General features: G+C 36.8%; 1 protein-coding gene across 1 annotated transcript in view; it reads right to left on the bottom strand.

Annotated features, from left to right (window-relative positions):
• Positions 1-6,960: 6,960 nt before the first annotated feature.
• The window catches only part of LOC100889558 (adhesion G-protein coupled receptor G6), a 32,114-nt gene continuing 18,623 nt past the window's right edge, over positions 6,961-20,451 (bottom strand). The window contains exons 8-18 of the mRNA XM_030994726.1: positions 20,177-20,411; positions 19,318-19,434; positions 18,470-18,591; positions 15,084-15,230; positions 13,502-13,687; positions 11,991-12,368; positions 11,700-11,840; positions 11,029-11,153; positions 9,725-10,008; positions 9,192-9,258; positions 6,961-8,140 (exon numbers count right to left, since the gene is read on the bottom strand). Of these exons, the coding sequence (XP_030850586.1) occupies positions 7,621-8,140; positions 9,192-9,258; positions 9,725-10,008; positions 11,029-11,153; positions 11,700-11,840; positions 11,991-12,368; positions 13,502-13,687; positions 15,084-15,230; positions 18,470-18,591; positions 19,318-19,434; positions 20,177-20,411 (2,322 nt within the window). The 3' untranslated portion in view covers positions 6,961-7,620. The remainder of the gene's footprint in view (positions 8,141-9,191; positions 9,259-9,724; positions 10,009-11,028; positions 11,154-11,699; positions 11,841-11,990; positions 12,369-13,501; positions 13,688-15,083; positions 15,231-18,469; positions 18,592-19,317; positions 19,435-20,176; positions 20,412-20,451) is intronic.

Here is a 20,451-nt window from a genome sequence, read left to right as displayed (position 1 = left end):
GTGGCATACATACTAGGTTATGCATAGACACACATTTTTTTGTCAGGAAATTAGTAGGAACAGGTTTATCTTAAGCCCGCCATACCCCCACCCCCCCCCCCCTCATACTTCGAAAAACAGAGGGACTGCATTCATGTTTCCAAAATGTCCGGTAAAGGGGTACTTTTCACACAAAATTTGTATCATTCTGTTTCTCTTTATTTTCCTCTTTTATACAAATAACTTTATTACAAGGGTTGGATTGCCCTTTAAATGGATGGCATTGCTTCAAGCGCAACGCTCAGCAAAAATGTGTGTGATTTTGTTCACATTGTTAACATTCATCTTATGGCAATGCATTATCTTTATAGTCTACATTTTATTGATATAAAGATTTTCTGGCTTACTTACGTATACTGTTGAAGGTACCGGTAACCTTTCTCCTACAAATTAAAATTCTGCAAACATAAGAACTTACGTTGTGTGCTTGGCCCAGCCTCCTCTTGTTGACACTCTCTCTGAATAAAAAAAGAAAGAAAGAAAGAAGGAAAAAAAACTTAAAAGTTAAGAAAATATTTTCATTAAAAAATATCTTTTAGAGCCCTGCCAAGGAAGAGGCATGGAGATAATGTGTTTTTAAGCATTCTTTCCCAGATATCTTCTTTCTTTTTTTTTGTCTGGCTTTCTTTGTATTACAAGAACCATAACATTTTTAACTACGTAACTACCTCAATTGTCTTACACCATTCAGATATGATGTCACTATCCAGAGTCTGCTTGTCTGCATTCGTTCGTGCAGTTGTCACACTTTGTGTCAACCCTAGCCCACGCATTGAGTTGATGACCTGAAAGTGAAATGGTGTAAAATGTGCTATTTATTCTCTATTTATGTTGTCAATTATTGGTTTTCCAGCAGTAAAGTTTTATGAATGTACATTTATCACCCAAAGTACATTATATTAATAATGTTCATTTCTCGAATAAACCAAATGAGAAAAAAAATCTTTGTCCATTTTAGAGGGAAAGTCTATCTTGACATCAAATTGCCTTTAATAGAAACGGAAAAAATAGAGAAAAGACGATTTGTGAACAACTCAAAGCAAACATTTTTGGAGGTATGCCATTTCTTTTCTGATTTCAACCTTAGTAGTGGTAGTCATCGCATCTCTGGCTGCTGTTGATTTTAGAAGTACATTGAATAGGGACCTGTACTTTGATTTCTGCAAAAAATCTTCTTAGTGCCGAAGTGGACAGATTCCAGACGTGGTAGTCTCTTCCCGGTTCTCTGTCTCCAATCTTGAGAAAGCTTGTTGACTTTCATTTCTGCCTGAGCCCATTCTATTATAAAGAGTAAACAAGGTGTTTTGTATAAGTTTGCACACCAGACATGTTATCCATAAAAGACTAGGCTATTGTTAACCTTCATCAAAACTTGGGGTGGGGTGGCTAAAAGCCCCCCTCCCTCCAAAAAAACCTCAGCAATAGAAACTCTGATAGGCTCCAAATTTGGCATGGTGATAGATGTCCATGAGATTTTTTCATTCTTTTAAGTCCCCTTTTTCATCTCTGATAATTGCCCCTTTTATTTTGACACGTGCTCCATATCCTTTCTAATAAGTGCCATTTTCCTTCTGATAATCGCCCCCTTTTCCTTTGTGATAAGAGCCTTTTTCATCTCTGGTGAGTGCCCCTTATTAAGTGAGGGAGTGCCTTATTTTCACCTCTGGTCATTCCCCTTTAAATTTCACATGTGCTCATTTTCCCTTTGGATATGTGCTCCCTTTTACTTTTCACATAGAATGTGCTACTAATTCAAAGCGCTTGAGACCAACTTTTTTTGTATAAATTTAACCCAAAGCTGGCTCTCATTTATATGGTATTTCATTATCATATAATTAGATTGTGCTTAAAGCCTCATCAGGAGTTATTTTTTCTATATTATTTCCATCTGTATTTCTACCTTACACATGCTCCTTTTTGTTGTTATCAATAATGGGACAGATATATTTGTGTACTTTCTTGTACTCCCATATTACATGCACACAAATAGACATAAATAATGTGAGATCGTTTGACTACAAGGGATTTACTTAATTGATTAAAGTAAGAAAAAAGTAAGTTCTGTTTTTTTTCTTCTTCTGATGCTTAACATCTACCTCAGCAAAATTGGTATCTTTGTACAATATGTATTCGTACAACAATTTTGGGGCAACTTTCTTCCCTAGTTGTGAAAATTATTAAGATAAGCAGTAAGTGGTTTTTAATTTGATGCTTCTTTAGCTAAAATAAAAATCATCATTTCAGGCTTTAAAAGTTAGATCAATAAATAAATAACTTAAATAGATTTTTCAACCGCTATATTTTAATATTTTTAAAAACAAGAGTGACAATTGTTATTTTTACCTTCTGGGCTCTGATTTTCCTTTATTGTAAAGTAAAGGTTTTGTTATTAAATACAAAAAGTCTTCCCAATTAAAGATTGATGATACATGTACAACCCCACCTGGTGCGTCACATTTTCAACAAAATGGCTGTGCCCTGGCATTACATCATGCCAAGAAATCATCATTTCTATATCTCTTGTACACGTTCATATTTAGATTTATTCTACCTCAAAAGGCAGGAATTCGTCTCTTTTTCAGATTACCTATATTTATTATTGGGGGTTATTTATCCTTTAGTATGAATTATTCACAGTTGATCGAAATTGTAATAAAATGCTGCTCCCATTTGTTGATTTTTTTTCTTTCTTTCTGTTCACTTGATAAATTAAGGGCTACATGCACATGTAGTTTAAGACTTAATAACTTTGTAACACAAATGAATTATATGCTAATTCATGCAAATGTATCCATAATCATGACAAATATTGTAGGCTGGCTTATGCAGCCAAGGCTAGGTATGACACTATCTTGCAGAGAGCATGACAAAACACATGTTCAATCCTTGTTTGCCTGTGAAGAACTGCCAGAGATTATGCATACTTCTCAACCTCGGGGGTTTATTGTGCATATACATGTATTTACATGTGTATTTGTATTACAACTCCAAATGTAAATATTCAAATCTAGAGCTCGCGAAAGAAAGAAGTTACATGAATATACATAAATTGCCTTGAATAAAAATGTGGTTGGCATCCCTGAAACCTGCACATGTCATCAGGAGCATACATTATAATTACTATGTCCCTTGTGCAGCCAACATCAAATTATGTAGAACTTTGCAGGAATTATGAATATGTCATGTATGTCCTATCTGTGATAGACTTCACTGTCAGACACTATTGAGTGACTGACTGGCCTTTTTTCTTCTTCGGTAATAACATACATAAAATGAGCTGTAAAGGGTACATGAGCATTTGTCTACATCAATAACCCACTTCTTGTAATGGCCCAAATTAAACTGATTGAATCTTTGCTCAGCATAAAATGTACGACCATTCGGTACAATGGTCTGAAAATCAGACTATTACTTCCTGGCTCTAGCTTTTTAGACAAGTTCAAAATTAGTATTATCTTTCAAATGCCGTTGGAATTTAACCTTTTCATATTTTTGGCCTCAAATGACTTATACGCTAGATGATCAACCTATTCTGATCGAAACCACAACGTTTCTTTCACAATGCAATCGCATGACCATAACTGGTCTTTATCTTTAAGCTCAGCGTCCGCTTGGACTTTTATTAGAATAAACAGGTCTGTGACGCTACCTTTTTCATCGTCAAAACATCCGCCGAGAGCCAGAAGGGCATTAAGTTTAGCGTATGATAAATAGTGTATTACTAATGTCCTTCTAGCTCTCAACGATCGGATCACAAAACAGACCCAATATGCCATTTTCATAATGTAATCACATTTCACGCAAACGTCTTTGTGAAGTGCCTCAATACGAATGAGTTCAATTACCTGTTTTAAATATCTCAATTGTCCAGAACTCAAACATGGGTTGTTGCTAGAAGAGACAGAAAATTTGGCTTGCCCTACCCATGGACCCTACTACAGATGGACTAATAATGAGAGTCTTTCTTTGATCAAATTATGACCACCGCCACCTGATAATGTGTATGTTGATGAGGACATTCATTTGACGCGACAATGCTGAATATGTAATACCGCATCATCACAGACGAAAGAACCTTTTACATTTATTCAGGTTCTTCTCACTGGGCCAGGGCCAAGAGTGTAATTTCAGGAAAAATGTCGTGATTTAAGACCAGTTACAGGAGCAGTGAACCCCAAATTACGAAAATTTGTGTGATATTAGAATGATTAATAAAGAAATGGACACTGGTGGACATACATTTGGACTTGCCAAACTTTGAAAAATACCTATACCTTACTGTCCTATCACCTTCTATGTCTTGGAAATGGATAGGATAAGTTTTTTAATGAAGTTAAAGTTTGAAGTTGAAATTTACAGGTATCTCTTGTAAACTACTTCTAATTTCCTATTGAAAACTTAAACATGCATTTCCGTGATTTTAAGCGATTCAGTTTCTTTTGTGCAGGCATTTTTTTTTTATTCTTCAAGGCACAGTTTGGGTTTTTTATGGCTGACTGGCGGCGGACGTGATGAGATCAAAGCTTTGAAGCATGTTTGGAATGTTTGACAGAGTCAGGTGCATAAAATTATTATGGTACCGATTAGTGTCCATTTGTAGAAGGTCCATACCCTACCTAACAACATGGAATACCTGCAATTTGTTTCTTTCTAAATGCAACTATCCGTAACGGGAGAAAGAAATAATTCGAGGCTTTTCACAATACTGTATGCATTAAATTTGGAAACATTAATAAATGAGCCTCTTCTTAGCATATATTCTCTTGAAATGGCAGATCTCAAATTTATAAAAAAAAATAGCTAAGTCGATATAAATACTCAAATACAGCCAGTTTACGCTGTTTCCATTGTTTATTTACGATACATCAGCTCTCAGACGAATTTTTTTTTTTTTTTTAATTGACGAAAAATTCAGACAAATTTTGCCAATGCCTAGAATACATTTTACATTACTTTTTTACATATTCATTATCTCATTAATCAAGAATCTACAATTCCCCCTTCTATATCTCTGTATAAAAAAAAAATCCGATACAAATGACTTTATAATGATTTCTTGAACGTTCCTGCTTTTGTTTTTCTGAAAGAAATTCTCATTTATACCTCAACAGTCTTTTACACTTCACATACATCCAATGTGCATTGAATGATCGGTCTGGACTATACAGTGCCGAAGTCTGTGCAGTGTTCTCGTCTGTACATACGCGCAACTAAAATGATTCTAATGAAAATAAACACCGTCAAATACTATTGTGGGGGGTCTCTATCATAGGATACGTATTCATGCAACAACAACAAAAAACAAAAAACCGAGTATAAACAACTTATGAGAAAAGTCTAATTTTAGTAGTTTTATTCACATCTGAATTCCACAACATGTAAAATAAATGAGTGCACAGACCTTTCTATTTCGTAACGTCAAAATGACACAGCCGCCTTTTCTCGAAAAAATACATTGCTTTTGTTAGGATTTTGATAACAATTTTTCCCAAATTTACTCTTTAGAATATAAGGAATAATATGATATTAAGCTTTAAAACGAATATAAGAGGAAATATAGGGTTCCCCATCATAAAATAATATACATGTATACCTATTGACAAACCAGTATCAACAATGCATCAATAAATTATTGAAAAGTACTCTGCATAAGTAAGTGAGTATCAAGTAAGAGAAAAATGTAAAAACAATAATCTACATACCGACACAAGAAAATATGGATCGATATTTAAGCGAACAGAATATTCAAGATATTACATGAAACGCTAAATTACCTGTATAAAAATGAACTTACTAAAGACTATCATTATTCATATACATCAGACATTTCTGAGTAAGTGAAGGTTAACGAAATTATGTATCTATATACATACAACTCTTAACACACAAGCACCAACTTGCTAATGCTATAAACTGTCTCTAATATGGTTTTGTGAGTGACAATCATATCTATTAACAAAAATGTATTCTGTATCAAACATTAGGCTCCTACACACTTGTATAATGTTTTGGTTGAAGCAATGCAATTGGTATATTCTGTATCTAACTTTAGGCCCCATACACAACAAATCAATTATTGACATACCATACGACCATAATACATCTGAACCGATTAACATCAGAGTGAAGACAATGAAAAAACAAGTTTTACTCTGTAAACATACCATGGTTGTTCACAATCTAAAAACAGATGGATATCATTTTACCCTTTAAGGCTCGTTCAGATACGATGCGGCAAAACCGAAGCCGTTTTTTCATAATGACGTCAAGTTTAATATGCTTTACATTTCTGTATCTCATATTAACACAGAGCTCAGTGAATACATGCAAGTCCTTTGATTTGTGCAGTTGCTATTCATTTACGCGTGACAAAAAGCGACAGCTTTTTGGGGGCGGGTCACTGCACCATATCTGAACAAGCCTACAATGCGTATAAAAACGTGTGTCTAATTTTCGTAGCTTCTAAATTATAAGTAGTAGTTTTGGTGGCCTTGAATTGTATTTTATGTTAAAGGGTTTACAACCAATACACTGTCTAATTATACCATATTTATAATTGTGCTGCCATGGATGACAGACTTTTCAAAAAGTATTGTCAAAATCCTCTTTTTACCAAGTTTGACAAGTGGGTAGAGAGAACTTAGTAGGCTGCTTTAAATTATCAAAGGTTAACCTATGGATCGAAAGATTGTTCTGTGGAATTCTAGATACATTTACTTTGCATCATTATAAACAATGAAGCACTGAAGCAGGAGACTTAAAATTTAAAAGGATTTAGGACCAAAGAAACATATGCATATGGCCTGACATGCACTTGTTTGATCAATCTAAACTTGGTACAAGGCGATTTTGACAACATTTTTTTAAGTCACTCGTGGCACAAATATTATGAATAGGTTATCATTGGACAGAAAACAAGTTACTCTTCATCATGAAATAGATTTAAAATTCACATTGGTTTTGAAATTTTAATTAGGAGCTATCAAAATTCGGATACCTTTTTTGTATGCACTATTATATTGGCTAAAATGCGAACTTGCATGCTTGTTGGGTGGAAAAAAAAGTATTAGGTATGATGTACCCTAATTGGGTACAGATTTATCCAGTAATATTTTATCTAACAAACATACAAGTTTCAAATTTACTCAATTTTACCCAACGGAGTAACAGAAAGGTAACAAATATTGTATTTACATTTTGGGAAACAAATTAACTTGACCAGAAGATATATTTTAAAAATGCTACATATTCTAAGCATCCACCATGCACACAAACGATTAGTATTTCAATGGTTCATATTACAACAAGTATGTTAATCTTTTTGTTTAATGTTATCTTATATGAACACCAATCGAAATATCTAAATACAGCATTCCATAATTGTTATTTTGTAGCTTCAGATATGATGTCAGCGAATGTCAATACTTCAAGTTTTGTTGTGTCAGTTTTGTTTTTTTGTTAATCTTTCAAATTGTTTTAAGTAGAGTGATTACTGTTGACTAGACTCAGAGTTTTACAAATGATTGGGCCTATACCAAAATTGAATGTTGAAAAGAAATGTGAGTAATTTAGGGTAATGCATTACTCACATACTTCGTCATGGATATTTACATCAATATCAGATTCACTCAACACAGACTTGTTAATCGAATTCTCTGTTCCTGTCATCGTAGTCTGTTTCATACTCATCGGACCTGCATTTGTCGTCAAGGGTGAATCGTGGAGACAGCAACCCATGTGTTCCCGCAAATGCGCACGGCTTTGCGGTTGTCGGAGAACGTAGAAAACAAAGATGAAGAATCCTTGGAGAGAGTTGAGTAGAATGAAGATGACATGGACTGCGAGATTGAGTTGTTCGATCACGGTGAAGTATCCAACGAGCCAGGTCAAACCAAATAGGAGGAGGACGCCGATCCCGTTTGTGAGACGGCGCATGATCTCGTGGCGGGCTTCTGATTTTAACTCGCTAGCATTCCTGCCACCCGATTTGATGCGCATGAGACGACGCATAACGAGAGCGAAGATGATCAGATTAAGAGCGAGAATGAAGGCCATTGGGATGAGCAGACCGCCTACGAGTGGCCATTTCTGAAGAAAACAGCTGTGCAATTGAAAATGGAAATAATCATCCTAACATACGGATAGACAAAATGCTTAATTCTGGTAGGGTACATGCATTAAAAGGGATGCAGAATATTGAACAAAAGAAGTAAATAAAGACATACGAAAGATGTTCATCTTGCAGGATGCAAAGTAACCGAAATCAGATAATATTCTGTGGTTTACCCGGATGAGTGCAAGACGAACAGATTGACTATATGCCTTTATTCCATGTTACATTCCCCATACAAAGAATCTTGCGCTACGATTGGTCAAAAGTAAATCACGTGATAACAGATAGTTCGCCCATCATTGATGGGAGACGAAAAGTTCGTTGCACTGTATACACAGTGCAACGTACTTTCACTGAAGATACACAGTGCAAAGCGCTTAAGTACTGCATGCACTGTACATCGTTTGCTAGCTGTTGATTGATGATTGGTTGCTCTAAAATGACGGAAGGAGTAAAATTTTCCGATGTGGAATATAAAGCAAATAATCACCTTTAGGTTTCAGGCGATGGCTAACTATCACTTCCTAGGCGATCTAATTATAAACGCTATCTTTCCTCAGCTTGCTTCGGAAAGATAGCTACATCCAGATCACCTCTGGCTCTGGAGTAAAAGTTTGTTCCATCACCTTCACCAACAGTAATTATGCTTACTATACTCTTATTTTGTATTACCAATCATATCTCCGGATTAAGAACATTTTTATCATGTCTAATCGACGGTTGTTTATATTAACAAAATGTAATCCAACTATCTTAAAATACAACTGACATGCATACTCATACCATATAATGTTGATTGACAGTTTTGGTTTGGGCGATTCGCTCGATTTCCTTGCCTTTTTTTGTTTGCATACGTTCATAATAATTTCAATACCTGTAGTTTTCAGCGAAGATTTTCCTTTTATTTGAAAGATTTATTTGTCTGTCACCACAGCAGCTGAGGGTGCTGAGTTTTGTTTTGAAGAGCACTAAATTTGCTTTAAATCAAGAATATCCTGCATTTGCTGGATAGGATGAGAATGACGTAGAGAGTACTTACTAGTCGGAGTTGGCGTAATTCTGTCTCGAGATAACACCAGTAAGGAGTACTATCGCAGCAGGGATTCCTGTCAAACAAATACATTAATAAAAATGTTTAGTTAATACTCTCTAAAAATTAAAAATTAAAATTAAATAAAAAATGGAAGAACAAGAAAAAGGAAAGCAAGAAGGAGAAATGATGTTCCAGTAAGCGAAGAAATGCAAATGGAACAAACATGAATAGGTCTACTATTATAGAAATTTAGCAATGTTTGACTCATTGATTGATTGATTGATTTCTGTTTTTTAATATGAACGTGATATGCGAGTATAAAGTACTTAGGAAAGTAAATAATTAATATTTAAAAAAGGAAGTAATACATTTGTATAATAGACGAAGTAGAATTAATGAAGAACTGACAATTATTACATAACATCGATGACCTGAATGTATTGATTGAAAATGAGGGGCATGCTTAGAGAAGCAATGTTTGTATTGTGTAAGCCCTTACAACTTAGTTGCATAACAAACAAGTTATAACAACAATTTACCCCATGCAATGGTGGAGGCTTTCATCATGAAGAGTGGGATATACGAGTCCATGACACGGACAACCATTAGGAACATGTTTATCCCTTCAACGCCCATCCAGGACATCGATGAGAGCGTGGTGAAGTGGAGGACAGCGGCGATGACCCCACACAGACCTGGACCGACCTCGGGTTCTCCAGGATATCGGTCGAGTGCTGTCATGATGATGAAGAAGACGTACAGGAAGAGGAGCGTGATGCAGAGACACATTAAGATCCGGATGTGCTGCAAGCAACGAAGTTTCCTGGGGCAAAGAGAAACAGATACTTAATATGAACAAATGTAAATGTTCAGAGCGGAGTAGGTGAGTTGAATATGCTGACCTACTAAGTACATTCCAATTTCTAGTATCCGTTGACAACTGAAGCATCTGACTTGTAGCCACTACTCCTATAAAAAGCGTCTGTACTTTTTAAAAGGCTAGTTTAGATATCTATTTAGCTTTTAACTTTACCAACGTTAATATTAAATATTAAGAGGGAATACCTAACAAAAAATAAACGAGACTTAGCTAGGGCTAAGAATCCATACCAACTTAGAAAGCATAAAACATCTTGTGTATTCGACCCCCCCCCCCCCCCGAATAAAGGTATAATTAAAGTGGGTGTTAATAGAGTAAGATTTTTCTCGTGATATACCAAGATGAGGTAAAACGCTAGACTGACTAAACTAGGGGGACAATTGGAGTCTCCTTTGGTGTTGAGAACGTTTGTTGATAGAAAAAGGGTAGGAACATGGAAGTTTAGAGGCAATCCAACCTTTGTGATAGTTATCAGTACGAAAGCAGACAAATTAGAGAAACAGAATACCGAATTTTTGAATAAATAATTCTAATAAAATGAGAGTTATGACTGTTTGACAATTCAATCAGTGGATTGTGACGTTGCCAGGAACGTTTGTTGTACACAAAGATATCATTATTTTCTGTCATCTCTTTTGGGGCACTACTCGAGAATTATCATGGATAGCATATTATAAAAAGTTCTTTCAAAGAAAAGACCCTCTTGATTCACACATTTTGAAAATAAAATGGAATATTAGTCATTTCGTGTGTAGCAGAAATTGGGAATGTAGTACGGACTCCATCAAAAGGGACATTACCGATAAAGTCAATTTAAAATGCATATGTTGTGGTTGCAACGTTTAAAAAAATCTTGGTTTGGGGGTCCGATTTCGTTGACAATTTTCACCTGCCTGCTTTTCTGATTTTGTTGTGCCTTCTTTTAGAATAAAAGTTTATGTTGGATTTTCCTCAAAGTCTTACCTATCAGTGCCGTAGACAGCCAGGGTCACCAAGAGGCCTACAATAGAGAGAGAACATCCTATGTAGCTGAGAATCCCAAACACTTGTTCAACTCTCTCAGATCTTCTGGGGATCCCACTCACATCCTGATGTGAAACAGAAGGCATCACAATGTGGAAATAGAATAAGCCAATTTGGAGATAGATGTATATAGTTGCTTTTAAATGTCTTAAAGATTTATCTCCAGACTTTGACAAAAAGTAACAACAGTACTGTTATGAATATGTAGATTATTGGATTGGAATATGCCAATTCCAAAGGATGACGTGTTGTTAGATGTTGAAGCTGATAAGAACCACGAATCAAAGGTAACGAATCGTCCGATTTCGTCTTGATATTTGAATATATTAATTTGATTCTAAATTGTCGTAGGGGATTATGTAAACAGTACATAATATTAACACACGACAATGGGCAAATCGCGATGATATCATAAGTAAATGTCATATAGAATAATATAAGAATGCAAATTATGCTATGGCTGTGCAACTCTCTGGAATAATTTACCTTTAAATATCATTATCACTACCATTATTATTGCCATTATTATCATTACCATTTTCATTATGTTTAGTATTATTGTTATTATTTTTATCTCCATTTGTATCCTCATTATTATTTCATGTTCTTACCATAAGAACAGCAAAACTTGTTAGATGATTGCACTGGCATTCGGTATGTGTCTCGGAAGTGATTGTCAAAACACAGCCATCGCTTGACCAAGCATTAGTGGAATATTCCCAATAGACACACTGCGGATTTGTTGCATTTCGCTGGAAGTATATATAATTGTTTTGAGAGAAAAACACAATAAAAACAGGTTTTAAGTTCGTTCACTTTCATTTCTGTACTTAGTGATTTGAAGCATATTATTTCAGCCCATTGTGCAGTTGTACAGCTTACGAAGAGATGTTGTATCTTACCTGTTTGTGTTCCAGTGTTATGGTGACCGGATCATTCAGAGGTTTGGTTTCACTCGTACCAAGGCTCGCTCCGATGATATTAGTATTGACCGTGATATTGCGACGCCCATCATTGCTTCCCACCTGATTGTCTTGACCACCGTCCATTACAAACAATGCATCGTCTCGGTACACAGTAAATGCTATATTCCCCATGGTGCCTTCATCAATGGTCTCTGGCCCAATGACGACAGATGCTTGGACAACACCACCTCGGTTACCATTGCCGAGATTGTTGGTGGATAGCTGGATGTCACTTTCATCAAAGGATTGGCTGTCATCGCCGATGATGGAGAAGGCAATCCCATCACGGACACCATCAGACTCAGAGTTGATTACCTAAAGAAATGCATTGTAAGATTAAAGGCTTGATCAGATATGGTGTGTTAAACCGTTCGCTGCAAAATCATTCAAGTAATGGCCTGGACCGGAGCAGGGCAAAGTCAGTGTTTGGAGCTGGTGCATGGAGTTACCATTGTTTAGCACAAATTAGTTAACCCTTACTGTACTGGGCTATTTCGGGCACTCTCTGACTGGGGGGGGGGGGGAAGGGGGCCTGGGAGGCCCCCCCCCCCTATGATCTTGGCCGTGGAATGTCCGATGAACGCGAAAATTTGCATGTTTGTAGATATTTACGTAAGGAACAAGATGGTATAATTAGTTTTTTCCTAATATGCACATTTTTGTCGTTATAGCCTAATTAATTATGCAAAATGCTAATTTTATGCATTTTACAGGAAACTCTACATATTTGACCATAGACTTGTGAAGAATCTTGAAAATGTATTGAATAAATGTTTCCTTCATCTCAAATTCCTGAGGTTTCAATATTTTTGTGATATTTGAAGATGCATAGGTAAATTTGCATAAATTATAAATACGCATTCATGAATATCAAATCTGGAAATATATATAGGGAACTAGAATCATTACAAAAATTGTCAGACTCCACTCTTTGAATGTTGAAACTCATTATTCATATGAACTTCTTTTCTAACACAAAATAGTTATTTAATGTAATTAATAATGATAATGTATGCAAATTTGATGCGATTTTCAACTTTTATTTTCTTATGTATTTATTGTTTTTTATTTCTTATTATATCTATTGTTTTATTTCTAATGTATTCATATCTTCACATTTCTGCTTGTACATGAATATATGCAATTATAGCACTTTTTTGATGACATGCGCATACTAATTGTTATGTAACACCTTACAGGTATATCCGATTTCGACGAAAATGGTATCAAAATGTGCGTAAGACTTGAGGAGAAAAAGTCATGAAACGACAATTCAAAATTCCGAGCGGTTGCGGCGCGATCTCCGAAAATGTCGAGGGGGGCTCCCACCCCCCCCCCCAGTACAGTAAGGGTTAAGCAACCTTGACAACTAGTCTAGTATGAAGTCACACTTCGGAAGTGTATTTAAATCCAGACTTATTATGTTCTTATTTTGTTTATCATCGTACCTGTACCACTAGGTTTGCTGCCACTTGTTGGAAGGTCTGGTTGGATGGCACATTGACTGCTAGAAGGATTTTCTCCAAGGCCATGGTGGCTCTGCTGACAGCACCATTTTTCTTCTCAGCATCCATGGTGAGGGCTTGGTCTAACGTGGCCAGGTTGCTAACGATGTCCACGACTGAAGCAACATTCTAGTATAAAACAACAAAAACAATTAATCTACACCTGCCACTCTCCACCCAGGTGTTTAATGGTACCCGGGAGAATGTAATGGTTTGTGTAGTTTGCTGAGCATTGTGAGGGTCTGTAAAATAGCGCCTGGCTGGAATACACCCAAGGGAGTTAAAAATGTGCATAAATTGTGTGCAGGCTATCCTTTTGACAAGGCCTCGTGACTCTTGCTATTTTCCATCCCAATCAGCGGCTGGGATGAGCCTAGAGACCCGGGGTGAACGCGCGATCGAGTGGCTTTAGTCGCTAGGCCTTTTGGATTCTGGCTCTGCATGAATTATTATGACTTTGGATTTATTGGCCCAAGCCTTGAGCCATAATGCATGGTCGTACTACAGAGGATTTTTTTTATGTTGGGGACAGGGGAAATGCAATGAATTATTGAAAATGTATTGCATTTTCTTTGTCTTTGTTTGTTTGTGAGAACTGCCCCCACCCTAGCCCCCGCTGCGTACAGTCATGTTTCAGTGGCCAACCAATGGCCTTGTAACTGTGAGGCCCCAGGATCAAAACTGTGTCGATGTGCTATATTAGTGCCCTTTTGTGGGGCATTAATCCTCATTACCGTCATTTATGACTTAAGGGTGTAGGTCCCCTAGTTGTTAAGCATAGTAGCATACACATGCTTGAGAAGTCACGTAAAACAAACACTTGCAAATTATTATTCAATAAAATCTGAGAATGTATACTATTATCTAGATCTATTTGGAATAAATCATTGTCAAAATAATTCCATAAATTGGGATAAAAAAAAAGATATTCCAACTATATGAGCGACAGCTAGTGTACAATAAAATAGGCAGCATTTCATGACTTGAGCTAACAATTGTAAGTGATATAATTGGACTTTCCCTCTATATAAAATGAACCAGTCCAACTCATTTCGTTCAATTTCGTACTACGTAGAGTTTAATGTGAACGTGATGGATAATATATGCCGACGTCACGCGATGATACGTTCGGTGATTGGAAACTACCATTTCGGTAGAAAATTCCAGTCGAAAACAAGTGTTAACATAAGAAATCCAAACCAGATTACTAAAGGCCACTTGAAGGGGACACTCACTCTGGCGTTCACTCGGGTTTTCGCGATTAGTCTCTTTTAAGTCGCTCGGCGTCTATCAGACATGAGGCCTTGTCTAAAGGCTATGTGCAGGCAAGCCTTAATCTGTACATCGCTTAGAGACATTATCGATGCATTAAGCACTATACAAATATGGATTATTATTTATATTATTATTACAGCAATACTGAAAGAGAAAAGAAGAAAAACTTTCACTTATTTCTTTCAGCTGGGTGATCTTCCATCAAATAAATTATTGCTGATTGTTTTTTGTTTTTAATCAATGAAATCACCTCTTGGGTTGGTTGAGAAATCGACCCTGTCTGGTGAATGATGTCAAAGGCAGCATCGACCCCAGCAGAAGTAACATTCGTGTCTTGGGAGATCCCAGTCAATACTGACAGGGCGTCCTGAATGTCGCTTTCACCAGTCATCAGATTCTATCAAAAAAAACCACAGTTTGAAATTACCGGTTATCGACTTTTATTCTTGTTTAATTCAGATAGTTAAGGTACCACCCTGTTACCATTAAATTAATGACAGGAGTAGGCAAACAAACTACGAAATAACACGTCGCTCATAAAGTTACAGTTCTGATTATTTATTATACAAATATGTTGTATGTTGTATGTTGTTGGAGCAGCAAGAAAAGCAATGTTGACAAGTCGAGAGTCCTGAGGAGAAAATGTGCAGATGAGAATTGTGCGAGAGATAAATTATCAATAGAGATTAGTAAGAACCAAGAGGCATTTACCGAATTTGACCGTGAGACCAAAAGGCTAAACTGCATATTATGATTAAAGGTAAAGACCAGAATTGGAAACGCCCCAATTTCAAAAAATGAAATGGAAGCTTTTATTACCACTCATGTCAAAGAATATGTTTTGACTAATACATGATGATAACAAATTTGCCAGGAAACCGCCTACTAATTGATATATTTGGTAAATTAGTTTATCTATTGGTATGTGAGAGATAAACGCACATGCCGCGCACGTGTGCGTAGTCCCATAAACATCTTTCTGTGTTCAGGGCTTGTAACTTAACGAAGACTGGGCCAATGTTCTTATCCTTTTGATGATTCCAGAACCTTGCAATATACACACCAATACTTATATGTTAGATGAACAACCTTTTCGGATCGATTCCACAACGTTTCTTTCAAAATGCAATCGCATGACCAGAACTGGTCTTTATCTTTAACGACCCAGCCAAGCACATGAATCACGTTTTGACGGCAACGGCTTGGGTGGGTCGGTGATAAAGGTAATGAGTAGAAGGAGCGTTTATCCTAACCAGAGGACTTGTGGTTAGATGTGACTTGTGACAGATAGGGAGAGAATTTTGAAATACGCTCATTAGGAGATTTGCTACACTATACGCTGCCAAACACCTAGTAACATAGAGTCAATGAGAAATTCGGACTTTAAAAATAAAATCCTCCATTTATATAACACGTACAAGTAGAAACCATAATGGCAGATGTTGCAGGCTTCACTTTATATCGGAATTTTGACGACGAACCCGTCTGCTGATCAAAAATTGGTTCATTGTTCATTTGTTGAGTAAAGTCTTAGGTACAAATATGGGAGACATCAGAGTATGGATGGACGATATATATTCAAAACAACAACGGCAAATAATAGCAATATAATAATACTAATGGTGGCTTCTTACACTGTCGCTCATAACGGTGGAATAAGAATCCTCTGTGTGCCTATGCCTTGAGCCATAATACATGGCCGTCCAGAGGATTTATGTTATGTTGGGGACCGGGGTAAAATACAATAAATTATTGAAAATTTATTGCATTTTTTTGTTTTTAATTTATGGAAACTGCCCCCTACCCTAGCCCCCGCTGCGTACAGTCATGGTTCAGTGACAAAGCAATGGCCTCGTAACTGTGAAGGCCCTAGGATCAAAACCGTGTCGATGTGCTATATTAGTGCTCTTTTGCGGGGCATTAATCCTCATTGCTGTCATGTATGACTTAAGGGCGTGGGTCCCCTAGTTGATAAGCATAGTAGCATACACATGCTTTAGCAGTCACGCAAAACACACATTGGCAAATTGTCATTCAATAAAATCTGAGAATGTATACTATTATCTAGATCTATTATTTTTAAATTATTGAAAATAATTCCATGAATTGGGGTTAAACAAAAATATTCCAACTATATGAGCGACAGTGTATATAGCGCACATGTCCGTCACGTTGTGACGCTCCTGGCGCTGCCCCGATTATTTCCCTGGCTTTAGCAAGGCAGCCACTACCTAATCGAATCAAATTCAATTGTTTTCCTTTAAGTGGTACTATATTGACGTCAAAGCATTCTAAGAACAATCGTGATACATGAAATCGTATTTCCAATTCATATCCTATCAGAACATGGAAGAAAAATTGGGGGTCATTCTGAAGAGTTATAGCGGATCCAAAATACGTACTTTTTCGCGGACCACTTCTGGCAATTTTTGCATATGCGCACATGCATCAATTTAGAGGTTCAACGAACATCTATGAGCTACATTTAGGTCAAATTGCTAAGAATAGTATCACCAACACAACACAAGAGGAAAAATTGAATTGATAAATTCACTAAAGCTATGGTCACAAATCAGAGCAGCGACCGACCGATCAGTAGCCTGCTCGGTCGCTGCTGGAATTATGCATCGCCCAGCGATTAGGTCGGTGCCCGGGCGGCGACCGCCCAGGCACCGAGCGTATTGTGGGCGGCGAGTGAAAAGTGAGCAGGCGCCGCCCAAATTTTAACTCCGCGCTAAAACTTCAGCGGCGACCGAGCGATGCCCTAAAAACGAGCGGTGCCTGGGCGGCCGCCGCTCGGTGGCCGGCCAGCCGCCGGGCAGAATTGGTTAAAAACTCGCCGCTCGGCCGCCGAGCAGGCTACTTTTGGGTAATGTGACTATAGCATAAGGATGGTACACGTAAAATGCGCGCGCTTGTGTCCGCGTTTGCACATTTTTGAAATGTTCGAAAAGACCTGAAACATGTAGTAAATTAGTCCAATAAGTATTTTGACATTTCAAATGTTGATGCACACGTACGCGTCCCACATGACGCGCGCACATACATAGGTGTTACCAAAAGTTTACCCATGATGTCAAGTCTATGCATATCCAATATCATTCAGAAATGACAATGTATGACTGAAATATGGTCAATAAAAGAAATTAACAAAATGGCGCCTAGATGACGTCATGCATTAATGATATTTTAAAAATCTCATCGTTAGGATCAACAAGCATGCATATGGCACATGACATGAACATTTAATTGTCATTAACCATGTCATTCATGCATGGGTGTCGATCTGTAACTGATACCTATTCATCAGGGGGGGCGATCTATTCATTCATCCCCCCCCCCCTGATGAATAGGTATTACGTAAGGATCGACACCCATGCATTCATGTGATATGAAGCGAACAAAATCCATACAAAATGAGAGGGGTGGAAAAAGAGATTCTGACGATATCTTTTAGGCCTATTTCATTTCAAATTTTAAGTTTGTTACCTGATTGTGTGGATAAAGTATAATTTTTCGAGCGTTTAAGGGTGAAGGACATTCCGCAGTAACATTTGTGTGCACAATAGCTGATCATGTATTTACTACGCACAATACCAGGAACTCCATAACAGACTAGAATAAGATCAAGTTTACCTCTTCTAAGTAGATTAAGAGTTGATCAGCTGTTTTATTGACACCGCAGTTATCTGAAGGTACCCATGCACAAGGATAGATATAATCACCGGAGCAGACGGCTCGTGCTATTGGCTCTCCATCTTGATATATCCAGAACCACAGTGAATAAATGTATTATTAGTCTCATATTAACATGGTATATTGCGTGAAGATGTATGGTATGGTGGCTCTTTGTTTCGACTCTCAATATCAGGGTTAAGGGTTCGAATCCTAGTCTAATACTGACGTCCTTTGGCAACACCCAGGTGTAAATGGGTGCCTAAAAGTTCCTGGGGTGATAGAATGCAGGGCACCCATGAAGAATAGCATGATGCTGATGAGGCTTCCCGGGTTAAAAATTATTATTGATATTATCATTACTATTATCAATATTTTTCTTCTCCTTCTTCTCCTTCTTCATTTTCTCATCATCACTATTATATTACTATTAGCATTGCTATCATTATTAATACATGTATTAATACTGTTCTTACAGTGAAACTTGTCTATAATAACCACCCAAGAGAGACAAGAAAAGTGGTCTTTATAGGCAGGTGGTCTCTATGTACAGGTGCCTATAATACATGTTTCAATGAGAAACCATTGTCAAGGGAAACGAAAAATGTGGTCTTTGTAGACAGGTGATTTTTGTAGACAAGTGGTCACTGAAGCAGGTTTGACTGGTTTATGATATTCATGTTTTATAAAAAGAACTTTCTAGTCGGTACTAATCTTAACATTCATGGGTTTGCTTTCTCATGTAAGCTTAACTATCTAAAGACTAAAAGAAAAAATATTTTAATATCAAAAATATTTATTTCATGTACCCTTGATGGTGAAAAATGGACAAAATTCTCCACTCGATTCAATCCACGAATGAAGGTCTCCTGACGAAAACTGGACAATACCATACGGAGATGACCAAGAGGTGTTTGGACATAAAACTAAAAGAGAGAGAGAGAGAAAGAGAATTTGGATTTCATAATTTGTCATTGCAGTTTTTGGTACATTTTAAGAAGTGATGCGACGAGATATCTTTAATAATTGCTTTAGGTTTGCTTTCTTGAAAGTCTGTGCAATTACCTTAGATATGGAAAGATAAATCAGATCGCAAATAACGCAATATTGCAATATCGTAAAAGACGTCGCTGCAAACCTCGCTTTTCCCAGAATTTCTATTTTTCTTGAATTCATATGAATAGTCAGAACCCCGACCACAAATATTTACAAGTTCCAATATTCATATCGAATGCAATAGCACATATTTCCAATATCGAATCGTGGTTAGATCGTATAGTATTCACTTGGCTTCAACTTATATCAGCACACTATCTCCACTTAGTGACGTTTTTGCATCATTTTTAGTCTATCAACATTTATCAACAATGTAGTACGTTGTAACTATAAAATAATTATAGTTTATAAATTGGCAAAATACAGTAGTATAAGAATAAAATCACTATTTTTAAGTACAAATTGGCAAAATTAGGTTAAATTTGACAATTTTTTTCTTCACATAGGTTCATCTGATAATTTTTTACTTCTCCAATCAATGAAGGCGTGGAAAACAAGATAAATTTTTGCCAATTGGAAGAGAGAAAATTATTAATTTAGAAAATTAAGAAATAAGAAAAATACTGAACTCCTATAGCTGGTTAAATATGATTTCAGTTGAGCAAGGTTCACCTGTACTTAGTACCAGAAGGGTGGAAGGGTCAAAGAAACCGTCAGAGCTTTTCGCCACAGAGGATAATCCGCTCCACAGCAGGTCTATTTCTTCTTGTGTACTCATGCTACTGTTGGCTATGTAAGCTCTCATATCAACCAATACACCGTCATCTGGTAGAAGTTGATTCACGTGAATGTAAATAGTGCCATTGGTGTCACTCTCAGTTTCAGGCGCCTCAAACACTGCCTCGGACTAGATATCAAATGATGCCCAACATTATCATGGATGTTTA

The sequence above is a fragment of the Strongylocentrotus purpuratus genome, unplaced genomic scaffold, assembly GCF_000002235.5.
Source record: "Strongylocentrotus purpuratus isolate Spur 01 unplaced genomic scaffold, Spur_5.0 spur5_scaffold_21, whole genome shotgun sequence".
NCBI classification, from domain to species: Eukaryota; Metazoa; Echinodermata; class Echinoidea; order Camarodonta; family Strongylocentrotidae; genus Strongylocentrotus; species Strongylocentrotus purpuratus.
Note: the sequence above shows the minus strand (reverse complement) of the source record. Positions and strands in the feature narration are given on the sequence as shown.